Genomic DNA, 17,376 nt, shown 5'->3' on the forward strand with positions numbered 1-17,376 from the left:
ATAGGGCTAACCATGGTATTTCCAGGCGCTGACGCAGTCCAATCGTTCAATGCACTGCCCGCAAAAACAAACAACTTGGTCGCCTTCAGGGCCGACGCCACATGCAGGAATACGTGTTTTCTTTCCCAGTAATCACCCACACACAGCAATTGGCGGCGCCATCATTGTCAATAGCTCAAAATTAAGCCTGCCACCCACCCCTCACCATTGTACCGCTACTTCGATCTGGAGATGCCGTAATGACTGCACACCTCACGCGATGGAAAGTCCCCCGCATTGGGCGGTCTGGCCCAGGCAGGCAGTCCACGAGGTTTATCATGAGGAATTCCACATTTCAGGACAAATCAAGGGACACCAGGCCCCGTCATCACGATATCCTTTTTGCTCTCGTTTTCTCCAAACCTCCTGCCACCTTAGCCGACGACCTTTGTCACCGTGACATATCTACCAGAAAGATGGGCGAGCCTGAACAAAGCATGATTTTCATCATGGGCCTCTCGGGTTCCGGCAAGTCAAGATTTGTAAACCTCTTGCGACAGAATTCGGTGCGCGAGGGAGCAGGTCTGCAATCAGGTACAACACAACACCATTTCCGAGACACTGTCACAGGAGCTTATAGTAACGTCTTCCAGAAACCCAGGAATGTCAAATCGTGCAGCTGCGACTGAAGGACAAGCTAGTGTCGGTTGTCGACACTCCAGGATTTGGCGACTCCCGAAAGACCGACGCCGAAATACTGTCAACCATATCCGACTTTCTCATTCTTCAGCATGCAGCTGGTTTCCGACTGAGCGGTATCATCTGGCTGCATCCAATTGAACAACAGAGAATGCGCAGACCAGACCTCCAGGCCCTTACCATGTTCCATGATCTCTGCGGCAAGGATGCTCTCTCAGCCGTTACCCTACTCACCACTAGATGGGATCATGTTAAAGATGAGAGGACTGGTGCCATGCGCGAGCGGGAGTTGCGGAGGAGTTTCTGGAAGGATATGATCGACCACGGTGCCAACGCGCAACGCTTCAATGGCTCCTCAGAGATGGCGAAGTCAATCGTGCGGCGCTTGCTACGCAATAAACCGGTGATATTGCAAATCCAAAAGGATAGCATGGAGTCAGGCAAGAGGCTACGTGATACCGCTGCAGGGGCTAGAATTATGGAAGATCTTGAGGTTGATCTGAAGAGACAGGAGGAGAAGGTAAAGAAGGCCGAGCGGGAACTCAAAGCCGGGGCACAATCTGGCGATCAGGCGACCGAACAAGCCTTACGAACACGGTACGAAGCAGAAGCGAGGGAAAGGGAGCGGCTCATCTCGAGCTGTCAACGAATGAATGCAAATCTGGGCCAAGAGATAATGGAAAAGTGGGACAGGATTCAAGAAGATTTACCACAGGCCGGAGCCGGGTCTGACTCGGACTCATGTCTCGAACATGAGAAGCAAGTACCTAACAAGGGTACAGCTCCGAAAATCGAAAACACTCGAAGGAACAGGTGGAAAGGGCGGGTTTCTGCCTTTGCGAATGTTCTTGGCTTGACCCTGACTGCGGTGGTCCACATTGTTCTTCCATTGGCTGGTATTGCCGTCGGCTGAGAGAGCTTCGGAGGAAAGTACTGGTACAAACTAGATGTAGGGGTGCGGGCCTTTTTGGCGCCAGCACTAAAAAGCCTATGCACAGCTGAGGCAGTGTTAAAGCCAAGTCACACCACCGCTTGCAGTATGAATTCCTTGTCCACCTCATGTGAGACAACCCCGAGTCTGACAAGGCTCCAATGCGCAATATCAGCCATCTTCTCCTCCCATGATTGAGGGACAGCTTGCTCTGTATATTCTCTGTCCGCTTACACATAAGCGAGCACCATGTTTGACAAGGTATTCCGACCGATAAATGACACAGCGAATTCAAGCCGCAAAGGTCGTAGCAGGTTGCCAGAACCAGTTCGTTCGCCCACTCGTGGAGGGATATTCCCAAAAGCAGGCACTCAAGCAAGGTACGTCGCCGTTTGCCACAACAATAAAATGACCCCATATGCAGGCACGAGCTTATCAATTTACAGAGCACCACAGATACCACAACGGCTGTCAAGTGCCAGTCAGTCTCTACCATGGCCAGCAAGTCCTTCAGCACACTCTTTCCACCTGAGACAATTGAAGCAAGAGCTTGCTGAAAAAGACCGCAAGGTGAAGATTCTCTGCGAGGAGGTTGAGGGATTGAAGAAGGAGAAGGAAAGCCTGGAGAGGGAAATCGATCAGTACGACGACGAGTGCTTCAAGATGGAAGCAGAAAACAAGCAGCTTCGCGATGCCTTTGTTGCCCTCAAGGGTAACCCCAACCATCACATCGACGACGGTGTAGTCCAGTCGCGATTCGGGGAAATCAAGTTCACCATCGAACAGATCGTTTCTATCCGTTATTCAAGCTCCACAACCATATCCAAAAGTATCCGATTAGACCGTCCCTCGAAGCAGCTATTTTCGAATCTGGCGGAGGATGTGGATCGCTACCTAACACAACCAGTGGGAAAGGCCCTCTTGATAGAGGCATTTATCTGGAATTTCCTCATTTCGGAAGTTTTCAGCGGCAACGGGATGCTCTGGGCTGGCAAAGCATTTGAGCATGTCAAGTTTTTATCTCGTGAGCTTGAGAACGATACTGTTTCTCTGGCTGATCTTTACAGGTGGAACGCACAGACAGCATCAATGTTGTTTTCCATGTATGATCTGGACAAAAGACGCATACAAAAAATTGCTTCGAATCTAAGGGCCAGCTTAGAACCTTGGCAGAATAAATCTTTCAAGGAGGGACAATGCGACTCTCTCGACAAGCTTGTGCTCTTGGCAGCAAAATTGGACGCCGATTTGGCCCGGAGCAGAGCTGAATATATGGTCTTCATGCTGGAGACCACCGAAGCGCTCAATGGGCTTGCGAAGAACAAATACGGGGTTCCTTTTGACCAGGACTACATGGAGCTTCAGAGCGGAAACAATGACAGGTACGGGGATGTGGAGCTTGTAGTATCCCCAACGGTGGCTAAGGTCGGGGACTCGGACGGGGAGAATTACGATTGCTGTACTGTGCTGGTGCGAGCAAAGGTAATCTGTGGTGGCTCAAAAGCTGGTCGTCGCCAACAGTCTGCATCAACCCCCTCAAACTCTTTTCAGCCTCAAAGATAGAACAGACTTCATATAATTAATTGGAAGGCGTTCAGGCTCGGCCGTGAAGAAGCTTTGCAGAATTGAAATCAAGAGCTTGTATTATGCAGGAACAAGAGCGAGAGCTAGGAGAGAGTCAAGAGGAAGAACAATCGCGATTCTCAGGAGGAGGTGGATCACAGGCTACCTCTTAAAGGGTTGGGTTTTCACGAAAGAGCAATAATGTTCAGCAACAATGCTATTCAGTGTCTTGCAGATGTATAACACGCCTTTCATATTGAGCTTGTACCTTCAGCTAGGGAATAGCCCTGTCAGCTATTCTGACAGGCCTGTTAATCAACTTTTAAGGCCTGTTAGCTACCCTTTAGGGCTTAAAGCCTGTTGGGAACTCTTCCAGGCGTGGTTTAGGATATCATCCTGCATTGGTTTACTCTCCATTGCCTGCTTTTTCATCCATAACCAAACAAAACAAAAGAGGTTCAGGGGTTCGATGTCTGTGCGTATTTGGAGTCCACTCGGCCAAGGGTTAGGGGTGTGCTTTGGGAGTTCACAGAATACTTGCTGAGATGGTATTCAAAGCAATCATCCCAACACATGGAGCTTTGAAGACAGGGTTTGAATTGCTGTTGTGGCACTTCGGCATTTCAAGGGGCTTTGGGTTATCCGTACCTATTCTCAGCCCCAGCCTCAATACGCGGGTACATCCGCCACATTGACTTGGCATCAGCACACAAGTTCGACGCGTCTTGCATCTATGTCAGCACTGGCATGGATGCTGTGCCGCAATGCAACGCCCCGTCTTTAGGCTTCAGGGGTCGGCAGAAGGATGACCTCCGAAAGGAGTTTTCAATCGACAACCGACAATTTTCTTCCACTTTGCAAAAGGTTAATCTTCACGCGTTTCCCAGACCACCATGTGATCATGTTCGCCCTCACGCGATTCACGCGCCACACAATCCTCATCCTTTTCTTCATCACCCTCTCTTTTCTATTTTATCACTCTTACAGAAATCCGCCAACGCAGAAAGGCTCCTCATTTCTTACATCAATCCCAGAAATTCTGAAGCCTCTCACCTCTGGGAAGCATCCCCCGCCGCGATACAAGCCAGCACCATCATGGCTCCCCCCACCCGTTTTCGACCCATTCCCCTTGCTGGCGAATACCGCCGCCGATCCCCCACCAATACCCGAGTACAATATTCCTCGTCCTGAAATGCACAAGGAATACGGCCTCGACCGCGCCCCCCCGCTCTTTATCGGCTTCACCCGACAGTGGCCCATGCTCCTCCAAGCAGTCGTCAGCTACATCACCGCGGGGTGGCCGCCAGAGAACATCTACGTGGTTGAAAACACCGGAGTGCACAACATGAACAAGCAAGGCAGACTCACCCTCCAGAACCCCTTCTACCTCAACCACACCACCCTCCACCGACTGGGCGTCACCGTAGTCCAAACCCCCGTTCTGCTTACCTTTGCCCAAATGCAAAACTTCTTTCTGTCGATAGCCTACCAGGAAGACCACCCCTATTACTTCTACAGTCACCAAGATGTCCTCGTCTTCTCGTTTGAGGAAGGCCTCGACTTCATCAGCCGACCGGCAGACGGCAACTGGGAATTCTACAGCGAGGCGGAGAAGAAGGAGATACTGTCTCCTGTCCAGGCCGGCAAAGATGGCTACCGGACGATTTACGAGAACTGCCTTCGCGACTTGCAAACAGTGATCAAAAGAAAGGAGCGCTGGGGTTTTAGATGGTATCAGTACGACCACTTGACGCTTGTCAACAGGGAGGCAATGGAGGCTGTAGGCGGGTGGGACTCCCTGATTCCGTACTATGCAACGGACTGCGATATGAATGGCAAGATGGGGATGGACGGGTGGACCATGAAGCCGAGGAGGGTGGGGATCATCAATGATGTTTCCACCGTGCTGGAGGACTTGGAAGTACTCTATCGGAACAAGTACAAGATGCCAAAGTTTATCGATCCAGCGCCGTTGCCGCCGGAGAAGGAGGCAAAGATCGCAAAGGCCAAGGCGGAAAAGGAGGAGAAGGAGCGGAAGGAGAAGGAGGAAAAGGAGGGCAAGGCAAAGAGAGAGGAGCACGGATTGCCTGCTGATCAGCTGCAGTATTTCCGAGCTTTGAGGGCCGTGGGCGATGAGATGGGCAAGTACAAGTATCGGGATGGGGCTGAACAGCGGAACAACTGGCAACGGGCGCAACGAGGTGGTGAAGGAGAGCCGTTTTATTACAATGCGGATGGGTTTCATAGTGCCTTTTGGACGCTGACAGATGCCGGGAGACGCATCTACGAAGAGAAATGGGGTCATAGAGGTTGTGACTTGGCGTCTGGCACATCCCTAACGCTCAAGGACCAGTGGCGTGTGGAGAAGGACTGGGAAAAAAAGAAGGAGGACAAGAAAAATTAATACCTTGGCTGATACAAAGGCCCTTAATGTTGGCGCACGATGGGGGTTCTTGCATTTGAAATGGAAAGTATCACAATGAAAATTGTTGTTTATTCCACGTTGAAGTCAACTCAAGCGTAAAGGTCGAACAAACACGCCTCGAACGCCAGAACCATTATCAATGACCGATCGCTCCCTTGCTTGACCCGCCGCTCTATTTAGAATCCTTGCTGAAGAATGCACCCTCGCCACCAAGCTCCTCGAGCTTCTGCTTGGAGTTTTCCTTGGACTGCTCGCTTGTGTCTTGGGCTTTTGTTAGTACGAGGGCCTTGACGTGGACAGCTAACTTTGACTTACTTGGGTTGCTCAAATTGGCCTTGTGGCCGCGGGCCTGGTTGCTAATCTCCTCGGGAGCCTGAAGGGCATTTTCCTGAGCCGCATCGCCGACGATGTCACGCTGCTTGGGGTTCTCGCGGAGTTCAGGCATGGTGATTGGTTTGACGAAGGCTTGTCAAATGTCCTTGTATGTTGATTGATGTGCTAATGGGCTGTTCAATTGCTGAGTGGATTGGGTTTCAACTTGTGTCAATGCGAAGGTGAAATTAAAAGACTCTGCGACTCGCGGCCTGGTCCGCTCTAAATAAGTAGGTAGGCACCTTGATATGACACATTGCTTTATTTGTGACTCGTGACGCCATCAGTACATCATGACCATTGCTGTGCACCTGGCATGACATCATCACTCCGTATCAAACAGTGAAAGCTCGGGAACACATCATTTGGCAGACAATGACAAACTCTTTGATGATTGGATGAATTTTGACAATGAAACGCACAACAAAGAAACAAAACAAACACCAAAGTTCGTCATGACCATCTGCGCCCAGAAGGCCATCCCTGCTGCAGCTGTCTTCACCACTTCTAGGTACCCTGAACAACGCTTGCGGCTTCCTCATCATTGCCAGGGGAAGTCAGTTTGATGACCAGCTCGGGATCCCGCGAATAGACACGGAGTCCAACAACAGCAACAGCGTTCCAGAGCGAAGGTTGATCCTCATCATCCTCCTCTTCGTCCTCGTCATTGTCATTTTCTTGCCCTCCCTGCCCACCTTGTTGGATTTCTTCACGACCGGCCGCAGCAGCTTGTGCCTCATCAGACCCTCCAGGTGTCTCCTCGCCAGCCTCAGTAACACTCGCCTTTTCTGCCTCTTCGTCCTCCTGTTCGGTTTCCCACCCATCACTAGAATCACCCTTCTTCTCCTCCTCCTTCCTGAAGGCCTTGGCATGGGCGAGATCAAAGCTTAAACCGACCTGCCTCAGCTTTTCTGGGCGGCGCCGAGCTGAGGCCTTGACAATTGCCTCGACAGGAGGCTTGCTTGTGTCGCGCTCGGCAGTGATCTTGGGCAGGACCTCGTAGATGCCTGGCTCAAGATCAATCTCGCAGTTGATGGACCGATTGGCGCGAAAGAAGTTCTCAGCCTGCGGACGGACGCGGCAGAGGTAGTCCCCTGGCTCGGCACCTTGCTTCTGGAGGATGAAGTGCAGAAGAAACGAGTATTCTCCCTCAAGGCCGTTGAAGTAACGGGTATCCAGCTGTCGAATGTCAGTCAAAGGCACTGGAGAAAATGCGGAGGTCAAGTTACCTGTTGCAGAACAAAGACAGCAGTGGTGGCTGTTTTGACCTCGATAACGAACTTGCGTTGCAAGTACCCAGAAACCCAGGCAACATTGACGTTTGTCCATTCTTGAGCCACGGCCCACTCGTCATCGAAGAGACGAGTGCGGTATAAATTAGTGAATGTGTGAAGCATGTCGTTGTAGCTCATCCAGAACACGCCGTCGTCTTCGAAGCGGTAGTCAAGTTTGGTGAGCCAGTACGGAGTCCACTCTTTTGAGCCGTCCGACCACGGGCCGGTCCATTCACCCATGCCGTCGCCACCGCGTGCACCCCAGGGGTTCCTACATCATCATTAGTATCCGGGTTTGATGCTATGTCGAAGTTCTAATGGAAAGGAAGGAAGAAGGAGAAAAAAAAGGGGGGGGAAGAAGACAAGACGAAACAAGACTTGGAGCGAGCAGAAAGATAAACAAACCTGATCTTGACCAGTCTAACGGTCTTACCATCCTCCCCCTCCTCCTCTCTAGCGGCCAAAAGAGAGTAGGCGTGCGCGTTGGCCAGTCCGTTCTTGTCCGAGCCATTCCTGTCCAAGATATCCAGCCCAAAGACAAAGTTCCCATTCTCATTCACCAACTCCTTCCATAATTTCTGCTTGAAGAGGACATCCTCCAACGCCAGCTCCGAATTGACCCCCCCGGTCAAATCCTCCACGCCCTCACCAACCCACCCACCCCAAATAGCGTGATAGTCCCCGTGGGCTTTGGCATACGCCTTCTCCAACAACGGCAACCAAGTCTCGTTTTCCTCCCGACAGGCCGCAAAATACAACGCCTGGCTCCCCGTCTGCTTATCCCTCCTCCACTTCTTCACAATGGCGTTACTCGGATCATGCCCTCCCCCCTCATAATCCCCGTTCGTCAAACACAAGTGATCATCCACCACGGTATACACCCACTCGCCATCCCGATAAAACACAAACCCATACACCCCGCACTCCTCATCCCTCGCGACGCAAATCTTGTCCATCAGCTCCCGCCGATGACAGATGGTAGCCACGGCAGACAACCACCAGCAATCAAGGCTGTTGCTCCCCTGCATTATGTCCGAACTGCTAAACCCATCCACCTCGAACTTGGGGTCCTCAAAGATCCACCCAACCCTGTGCACCGCCTTCGGCTCGGGGTCATAGTCCTCATCATTGTCCCCTTCCTGCTCCTCGTCAAGCACTCTCTTCCCCATAATCTTCCTCAGCATCGGCACCGTCAACTGAAGACAGTCCGTCCCGTCAAAGACTTGCATCCTCTCCAGCGTCCCGAGGGCATCCTCAACGGCGGCGGGGTTGCCCTTGGCAGGAGGGGACCGCCAGTTCAAACCCAGCAGACAGTCCCACTGGTTTCCCTTGAGGTCAAAGTCGGGGTCGGTGAACTTGGAGTTGGTGCGGTGGCAGTCCCGGACGATGCGGGCGATTTTGGCGCGGCACGCGTCTGCCGCGGCGGCGTAGGAGGCGCCAAAGTTGGTGGTGGTTGGGGAGGTTGTGGTGTCATTTTTGGAGAGGGCTGAGGGGCGAGGGAGGAGGGAAGAATAGAGGGAGGGTGGGAAGATGGTGGTGACTTTGCCGGGGGATTTGGTGATGTACTTGTCCCAGAAATTATGGACTTGCTGTTGGGGTGGTTTCTTGCTTTTGGAGGCTGCTGGGGAGTGCTCGCAGGACATCTCGACGGTGGCGGTTGATGTTCTTCGACGGGTTGAGGTTGATGTCTCTAAGGAGGACGGCAGTTGTCGGGGCAGAATTGCTGTCTCTTTTTATCTTGCCCATCTTTTTCTCAGCTCTGGGCGCTTGTCGTACGCTATTACCCTATCGTCATCTCAGCTGAGCCCAGATTCTGTCGTCTCTGCGGTGAGCATGCCCAATACGCCCCCTCCCCATCCCGGTGCTGCATTTTCGATAGTGCCGTCTGGCCAATTACTATCTCCGAAGCGGCTGACTCAAGACGGTCAGCTTGCAAGCCCGTTTTTGTCATCGCAATCCTTGAACTGAAAACCACAGGCTATCAGTAAGCGCAAAGTCTTGGTTGTCCAGAATTTGATATGTTGCGGTTTACGGAGCATGGTCCGTTGCAAAGTTGTCAAACAGAGGGCAGAATCGCAATGGTATCTGGATTTCGCTAAGGTAAAATAGCATAGCAAGAGCGCAAAGAAAAAGCTCTGTCCTGTCGCAGGAGGGCCCACCGGCGGTCAGACAGCACCGAGGTCCTGTCGCCCCATCAAGTCTTCCACCTCCTGCCCATCGTGCCCCCAAAACTCCTTTCCGAAATCATGTCGCCCAATTCCATCAAAGTGACTCGCAATACACAGAAACACATCATCTCGTTCGGTTATTAATTCATCGGGCAGCGATCGTCGTGTGGGGTGTCGGGCTGTTTAGAAGCAGCAGTCGAGGCACTCGAGGCAGCATTCGCAGGTCTCTCCGCAGAGCCAGCAGCAGCACATGGCAGCAACGCTGTGATGAAGGTCAGTGATATGTCCATGTCTTGGCGGTCGAAAATGGGTGGTGATCGGGATCTGCCATATCGCTGTCGGTTTGTAGGGCATGCTCGAGTCGTGGAAGAGCGACCCTAGCCTTGCAGCACGATCTACAGGCTCTCGTCAACCACCCTGAGAGACAAACTCACCAGGTGTAGAGGCAGCCGTGGCTCTTCTCCTCCTTGGGAGGGGGCGCTTGCTGGTACTGCATCTGCTGCTGGGGAGGGGGATAGCCCTGGGGAGGGTAGCCCTGTGGGGGGTACCCTCCATCCGGTGGATAGCCCTGAGGAGGGTACCCCTGGGGAGGGGCTTGGGGGTAGTAGCCACTGTGTGTCGAATCTCGTCAGTCTCGTGTCGGTGGCGGACGGCCGTAGTCCATTGTCCAGGCTCATTTGGCAGTTTGCGACCAGTCACCCGCAGCGCAAACTCGAGTGCTTCAATCGCCGTCGGAAAACAAGGGCCACAGCCGAACGCAGGATCGTGGGGAGGATAGGCACATACCCCTGCTGAGGAGGATATCCAGACATGTTTTGGTTGCGGTTGCGACGGTGAAATTCACGGGGAACTCGCTGTTGACTTTGCAAAAGAAATCAACAGATGAAAGGGCGGTGGATGACCTTTTTGACAGTCGACGACGCGCGGCGGGAACGGGCAGGTGGATTCACTGAGCGCTGCGTGTCACCAGGATTGATTCATTAGGTCTGTGGTCGCGCCCAGGGGGGCCAAGCTCCGCCAAGGAAGGTTATGATGCCGTCTCATCCGAGTGTCTGGCTGCAGTGCGCAATGATACCAGGAGGCCGCCCTGCGCACCTCTAAACAGTTGATTATGTTTCGATCGACGGGGCATATTTTAGCATACCTATAAATGCTCCGTATAGCAATTCCCATTACTGTGTGTGGTGCCTTATTGGGTCTGGAGTCCAAACCACTGCAACAGGTTATTATTGGGTTTGGCGTGCGCCATCACAGATCGGCGCCACAGTCGGATCACAGTGGGGCCGTTCCCGGGTATCGGCCTTGGCAGAACTCAGGGTCCTCTTCCTCCCGGCTCACGGCACCTACAGAGGCCTGGACCCTCCGGATCTGTGCAACGGAGATAAGGATAACCATCGACCACCAAAAAGAAAAAAGACACCAGAAATCTCATAAATCCGCGACTTCATGAGGTCCAACCAATGCAGCATAGAGTACATATGCGGATACTGAAGGGAAAATATCACAGGCGCCGCCAGTCGGTTTCTGATTTGGGTTCCATGACGATCATCAGACCCACTGGCAATGCCGTTTTCTTTGAAGATGCCAAGAAACCGTGTAAACAAATCCCCCTGATCTAGCATGCTGTGCCCCTGAATGAGATACACCACTGTGACATAATGTCTGTACAGCGTTGGAGGACCTTGGAACAAGCCCTCTCCACCCCTTAACTATACCTTTGTTACAGCTTGAACAATATCGGAATCTGGACATGGACGATTTCCATTTCCATTGTGGGACCTGAGCAGTCGCCGCTTTAACCTGACCAGAAATGGAGATATCCTGAGCAGTGGGAGTAAGAGCCTGAGCAAGGCCTGAGCAGGGTGAGCAAAGCATGGAGGATGGTGAGCAAGGCCCTGAGCAAAGTGAGCAAGGCCCTGAGCATGGTGAGCACGGTGAGCAAGGTCCTGAGTACGGTGAGCAAACTCTAAGTACGGTAAGTAATAGTTAAATCTACCAAAGACTGTCACGGCGGTTGCTCCGTGACCGTCGTTGATCCACTGATGGAGCTTGGCACGTGCAGAGCACGGGCCAATGCGACTAGAAAGATTTTGCATCTCGCTGCCGCGAGACCTGTTTGTAGCTCTTTGAGCTACGTCTTGACAATAGAGCCTGCCCGTACCAGACGGAATAGAGCCCAGACCGTAGCTTAGCTGAATACTACTGTCATTAACCTGTCAACCTGTGCTACCCGTGACATTACGTAGCTCCAACCCCATTAGTCGATCGTTCCAACACGATGGCTACCCGCCCAAAACCCCCCGCGTACCCCGACACGGCGCAAGAGCTGGTCGAAAACGTCAATCAACATCCCGAAGACTGGATCATCTACCTGAGGAATATGGACACACATGCTACTGCGTTGGAAGAAGAGGTTGCCGCCCTCCGCACCGCCATCAACACCCACGACTCCACCATCTCGTCTCTCCGAATCCAAATCTCAAACCGCGACGCGATCATTGACTATCAGAAGGAACAACTGAAAGAACGGAACCTCGATACTATTCAAAAGATTTCACAACTTGAAGTTGAGAAAGCTCAACTTCTGGCCGCCGTTACTCCCGCCGTACATATCCCACCGACTAACCCCGCGCCTATTGCGAAACCTCCTGTTGAACCCCTTGCAGAACATGCTCCGGAAACACCTACATCTGCTACTGCCTCACGTACTGAACCCACCCTTGTCAGCGAGAGACTTCCAGATCCAGAAAAGTTTGACGGATCCCGCGCGGACCTTCGACGCTTCACGCAACAAATCTACGGCAAGATGATCGCCAACGCAGACCGATTTCCGACCGCCCCTGGCCGCTTGACTTACGTTGCCAGCCGCCTGGCTGGGAAGGCATACCAGCTGATCCTACCCAAGATTGTCCGCGGACTCCCTCAGTTCCCCGATTACCCTGACCTGCTCGCATACCTCGAAGCTGCCTTTGGCGACCCCGACCGTGTTCAGAACGCGCAAAACAAACTATACCAGCTCAAACAGAGGAACGACGACTTTAGCACCTATTTCTCCGAATTTCAACGCCTTGCCCTGGAAGGAGAGATGCCCGAAGAGAGCTTGACGCCCCTACTATTCCAAGGCATCTCGCAAGAACTGCAGGATATGCTCCTACACAACCCGTCCCCATCCCGCCAGTTCCGAACCTATGCCCAGCACCTCCAAACCCTCGATAACCGATACCGCCAACACCAGAAACAAATCACCCGTATCAGGCCCAACCGTGCTCCACGGGCGCCCACCCCCGTCAGCTACGGTCAGACCGTCCCCGGTAAAACAGCCCCCGAGCCGACCCAACAGAGTGTAATTACGACATTTATGATAAAGAACTCCTGGCAATTATCCGCTGTTTTGAAGAATGAAGACCCGAACTTGAAGGTACAAGTTCCCCCATCAAAGTTATCACCGACCACCGCAACCTGGAATACTTCACCACAACCAAGCTCCTGAACCGTCGCCAAGCCCGATGGTCCGAGTTCCTGTCCCGATTCAACTTTACGATCACCTACCGGCCTGGAAAACAGGGCGCAAAACCAGACGCGCTGACCAGGAGGTCAGAGGACCTACCTAAAGAGGGGGATGAACGTTTGCTGCACACAAGTCAGGTAGTCCTAAAGCCTTCTAACCTGGACCCCCAAGTCTACAAAGATCTTGCAACACTGCCACGGACACCGCCTCAGACCCCCGAACCACCGTCCCTACCAGCCAAAGAGCCATCTGCCGAGAAAAGAACCCGGTTCGCGGATGAACCCTTACAACTCAACGCCTCTACCCGATCCCAAACCCGACCGAAATCGGAAATCCCGACTGTAAAGACGCCTGCCACGACAGAACCTCTCCGCTCCGTTCTGCCAACCGAGAGAACCGCGCCGTTGCTTCCACCAAATATCAAGGAACTATTCACCAAGGGCTACGAGGTAGACGAAACGCCAAACTCTATCCTGGAAGCGTTAAGGAAGTCAAAGAGCCGCCACCCAAGCATCACACTCGCCGAGTGTGAGGACCGAGGAGGATATTTATACTACCGAGACCGCCTGTATGTTCCAAACTACCCTGATCTACACGCCGAACTGGTCCGCTCCTACCACGAGAGCGCAATCGCCGGACACATGAAGCGAGCGCGCACATACGAGACCCTGTCCCGCGATTATTACTGGCCTGGGATGCTCACCTATGTCGAACGCTGGGTGTCCAACTGCCACACCTGCACCCGGATCACTGCTTCCCGCGAGGCCCGCCAAGGAGTCCTGAGACCACTGCCGATTCCCGAGAGATCCTGGAAGGATGTGTCGATGGACTTTATCACACACCTGCCAAAGAGCGAAGGTTACGACGCGATACTAGTCATAGTCTGCCGCCTGACGAAGATGAAACACTTTATTCCCTGCAACGATACCTGCGATGCCGAAGAAGTCTCCCGCCTGTACCTGAAGCATATCTGGAAGCTACACGGACTCCCAACAACTGTGGTATCCGATAGAGGACCGCAATTTGTATCTGACTTCTGGAAACATCTAACCCGCCGACTAGCCTCAAAGGCATACTGTCAACTGCATTCCATCCCGAAACCGACGGCCAGACCGAAAGAGCCAACTCCTTCCTGGAACAATACCTGAGAGGACGCGTCTCTTACTTGCAAGACGACTGGGCGATGTGGCTGCCACTCGCGGAGTTTGCTCTGAACAACGCCCTGAATGAAAGCATCAAGACGACGCCATTCTTTGCCAACTATGGTTTTTACCCCCGCATGGGATTTGAGCCTGTGGTACCCGACAAGTCCCCAGGAGCCAGAGATGCCGAACAATTTGCATCGAGGATGCAAGAGATCCACGAGTTCCTCAAATCAGAAATCTGCATAGCCCAGGCCCGCCAGGAGGAATATGCCAACCGGAAACGCAAGCCTGCCCGCAAGTACTACGTCGGCCAAGAGGTTTGGCTCGATGCCCGCAACATCAAGACGCTCCGTCCGCAGAAGAAACTCGACTGGAAGAATCTAGGACCTTTCAAGATTACCAAGGTCATCAGCCCGTACGCATACCAACTGGACCTGCCTGCTTCAATGAAGAACCATCCAGTATTTCACGTCAGCCTATTACGCCCTGCGGCCAATAACCCCCAGCCAGGTCAACTACAAGACCCGCCACCACCAGTGGAAATCGATGGAGTAGAAGAGTTTGAAGTTGAAGATATTCTAGACTCCCGTTGGGACCGCCGTGGCAGAGGAAGCCACCCCCGTCTCAAGTACACCGTTAAATGGACTGGATACGACCAACCCACCGAAGTGCCTGCAGACCACTTGGAACATGCAAAAGAGGTTGTCCGGAATTTCCACCGCCGCTACCCTGAGAAGCCCGGCCCTTGAACCAAGATAGTGCGTCGACGGAGCTCCGCACCTAGGGAGGGAATACTGTCACGGCGGTTGCTCCGTGACCGTCGTTGAGCCACTGATGGAGCTTGGCACGTGCAGAGCACCGGCCAATGCGACTAGAAAGATTTTGCATCTCGCTGCCGCGAGACCTGTTTGTAGCTTTTTGAGCTACGTCTTGACAATAGAGCCTGCCCGTACCAGACGGAATAGAGCCCAAACCGTAGCTTAGCTGAATACTACTGTCATTAACCTGTCAACCTGTGCTACCCGTGACACAGCGCACGTCGGATATCTCAGCTCCCACAATTCCGACATGAGGTTTCTTCATTAGTAGGCAGTATGCGGACGATTCCTTTGCGTAAAAATAGCACTGCTGGGGGAGCCAAGACCCCGGCAGCTACCTAGGAAATAAGATATGATGACGCAGAAACACGTCATGGAGGAGTAGCAGAGGCGAAGCTCTCCCAGTTCCGCTCTTTTGGATAGAAAATCCGCACGGGGGAAATATCTCGTGAATGTTTAGGGTTTGTCGCACGATTAACAGATTCCACGTCGATGTCAGGTTCAGCCCATGGTGGCTGTATCCTAAAAATTTAGCCGCCTAGTTCAACTACGCCCACATGTGACCAATCAGATCGTTTCGATCCTTCCCCTGAACCACCTCGGGCGTCCTAAATCTTTTCTCTTCAATATTAGTCGACAAACTGAGAAATCGACTTTAATTGCACTAACTCTAACCCTGTTCAGTCATCTGCGGGCGATCCCTCCGGATCAAACCTCTTACTCAACCGCGGGGCACGGATTTATTTACTTCGGAGTTATTATGATATTGCCCCACAATGTCCTAGAGCCGGCCGGCATTGTCAGCATCCCGCTCCTAATGAAAAGAAGTCAGGGAGACTCAGACAGCCGGCCAGCCTAACTGGGCTCGCCGGTCAGGCGCCCAATCAGTGAAGAACTTCTATTTTCATATTAGCGTGGTGGTTCTGGGAAAAGAAAATCCGCCTTGCTAGCAGTCAGACGGAGGTTGCGACCTCGCTAGCTTGAAGAGACCCTAGTAAACGTAAGGTAACCCAGATATGATCTACCTTACTTACGAATTATAACGAGGCTGTCGTTTCTAGGTAGCGAGGTACAATTGGATGGTAGCGTAAGTGGGAAAGTACTTGTGCAGTGTTGTTGGTTGTTATTGTGCAGCGGTATGTTGCGTTGACAGCGTTGTTGGTTATTTAGTGTGCGGCGGTATGTTGCATTGACGGCCGAGGCACGATGACGCTGCTATGATGTTGTTGGTTGAAGCCACCGCGGCAGGGTAGTAATTAGGTTGTTAGGTGTCTGAACCCCTGCATCAGGCAAACCGCCGTCTTAACATGAGATAAACGACGAGATCAAAGTAATCTCTTTTGAAAAAGAGAGCTGATCATGATGGGAAGCATCTGATATTCAAGTACTAGAATACCTGGGGCTCTTTTAGAGTATGACCAATTCTTCGAACAACTTTCTCTCTCTTCACCATACGGTTCAAGTTCCATAAAACTTCAAAATGACACACCGGGTTAAGCATGGAAGGCCACCCATGCAAAACAAATCCAAGGGTCCAAATGCCATCTCCACAAGGCAAGCCCTGCGAGATGCCAAGAGGCAAAAGAACCGTCAGCCGCTTATAGAAGGATCTCGGGTACCACCATCGTTTATTATGCCTGAACCGCTACCCGAAAATCGTTTACTGACAACGGTTTCTGCAATACCGGGCCCGTGGACCGTTTGAACCGCCAACATAGTCCTCTCATCCTAGGATCACATGGCTACTGCAGAGCACAGAGCCAGGGTCCTATTGGTTACTTTTTCGGTGAAACATGCGGAGTTAGAGCTAGGAGGTCCTTCATTGAGCATAAGATCGTATTTCGCAAAAAGTTAATGTTTGCTAAACTTAACTGTTGGGACCAGGTTCATCAACAACATGATGGCATGTCCGAAAATTGCGGGATATGACTAAATAAGCCCTGGGGTCCTATGCCAAGGTGATTAACGGTAAATAATGCCGAGCATGGAGATGAATGACCTTGTGTTGAATAGCTTAATGGCTGGCTAAGTCTCTTTAGAGGAGAGGGACGTGATAGAAACAAAGGCAAGCTACCTACTAGTATCAATCAGACCTAGTATGCCTAGATACTGTTACATCTCACAAAGGCACTGCGTATGCCTAGATGCTGTTACTTCTCACAAAGGCACTGCCGTCAGTGGTCAGCCTAGCACCCATGCAGTTATTCACGATGCCAGGTTTCTATCCATCGTATAGACTCCCCAAAGTAGCACTCATGTTGTCAGCGTTGTAAGCCCTTAACAACAAAACGAATTGGTCAACTTCACCGCCGTCAACCAGATGTTTAGGGGGGCTTGGCCAAAGCAACACCATACCAACAACAATAGACCGTGATCCTACGAGAGGAGATGCCTGTCTGTCTGTTGGAGCCAACGCATGACTCCGAGCATCTCCGGAGATGAAAACACACCATGTGAGGACTTGTGACACTTGGCTTGGACAAGATGGTGACAG

The 17,376-nt window shown here is 52.2% G+C and overlaps 5 protein-coding genes across 5 annotated transcripts; 3 read left to right on the forward strand and 2 right to left on the reverse strand.

Moving 5' to 3' along the window:
- QC762_121860 (uncharacterized protein) lies at positions 1-1,591 on the forward strand (the record flags this gene model as incomplete). Its single annotated transcript, XM_062886605.1, has 2 exons — positions 1-573; positions 633-1,591. Exons 1-2 carry the CDS (start codon positions 240-242, stop codon positions 1,589-1,591), a joined length of 1,293 nt encoding a protein of 430 aa, XP_062749725.1. The 5' UTR covers positions 1-239.
- A 267-nt stretch (positions 1,592-1,858) lies between these two features.
- On the forward strand, positions 1,859-3,255 carry QC762_121870 (uncharacterized protein; the record flags this gene model as incomplete). The annotated part of the gene is made up of 2 exons (XM_062886606.1): positions 1,859-1,989; positions 2,056-3,255. The coding sequence occupies 2 exons, from the start codon at positions 1,859-1,861 to the stop codon at positions 3,170-3,172; spliced, it is 1,248 nt and encodes a 415-aa protein (XP_062749726.1). The 3' UTR covers positions 3,173-3,255.
- Positions 3,256-3,977: 722 nt separating this feature from the next.
- Positions 3,978-5,576, forward strand: QC762_121880 (uncharacterized protein; the record flags this gene model as incomplete). The annotated part of the gene is made up of 1 exon (XM_062886607.1): positions 3,978-5,576. One exon carries the CDS (start codon positions 3,978-3,980, stop codon positions 5,574-5,576), a length of 1,599 nt encoding a protein of 532 aa, XP_062749727.1.
- Positions 5,577-5,670: 94 nt separating this feature from the next.
- QC762_121885 (uncharacterized protein) lies at positions 5,671-6,229 on the reverse strand. Its single transcript, XM_062886608.1, has 2 exons — positions 5,913-6,229; positions 5,671-5,858 (listed from the first exon to the last, which is right to left on the reverse strand). Exons 1-2 carry the CDS (start codon positions 6,040-6,042, stop codon positions 5,770-5,772), a joined length of 219 nt encoding a protein of 72 aa, XP_062749728.1. The 5' UTR covers positions 6,043-6,229; the 3' UTR covers positions 5,671-5,769.
- A 126-nt stretch (positions 6,230-6,355) lies between these two features.
- On the reverse strand, positions 6,356-8,886 carry QC762_121890 (uncharacterized protein; the record flags this gene model as incomplete). The annotated part of the gene is made up of 3 exons (XM_062886609.1): positions 6,356-7,148; positions 7,199-7,514; positions 7,649-8,886. 3 exons carry the CDS (start codon positions 8,884-8,886, stop codon positions 6,477-6,479), a joined length of 2,226 nt encoding a protein of 741 aa, XP_062749729.1. The 3' UTR covers positions 6,356-6,476.
- Positions 8,887-17,376: the final 8,490 nt, after the last annotated feature.

The sequence above is a fragment of the Podospora pseudocomata genome (assembly GCF_035222375.1).
Source record: "Podospora pseudocomata strain CBS 415.72m chromosome 1 map unlocalized CBS415.72m_1, whole genome shotgun sequence".
Taxonomy (NCBI): domain Eukaryota; kingdom Fungi; phylum Ascomycota; class Sordariomycetes; order Sordariales; family Podosporaceae; genus Podospora; species Podospora pseudocomata.

Coding starts and splice junctions, on each gene's coding strand:
- QC762_121885 (XM_062886608.1), bottom strand. CDS start 6,042: ATGCCTGAACTCCGCGAGAACCCCAAGCAGCGTGACATCGTCGGCGAT. Junction 5,859..5,912: donor GGCCAATTTGAGCAACCCAA/GTAAGTCAAAGT, acceptor CAAAAGCCCAAG/ACACAAGCGAGCAGTCCAAG.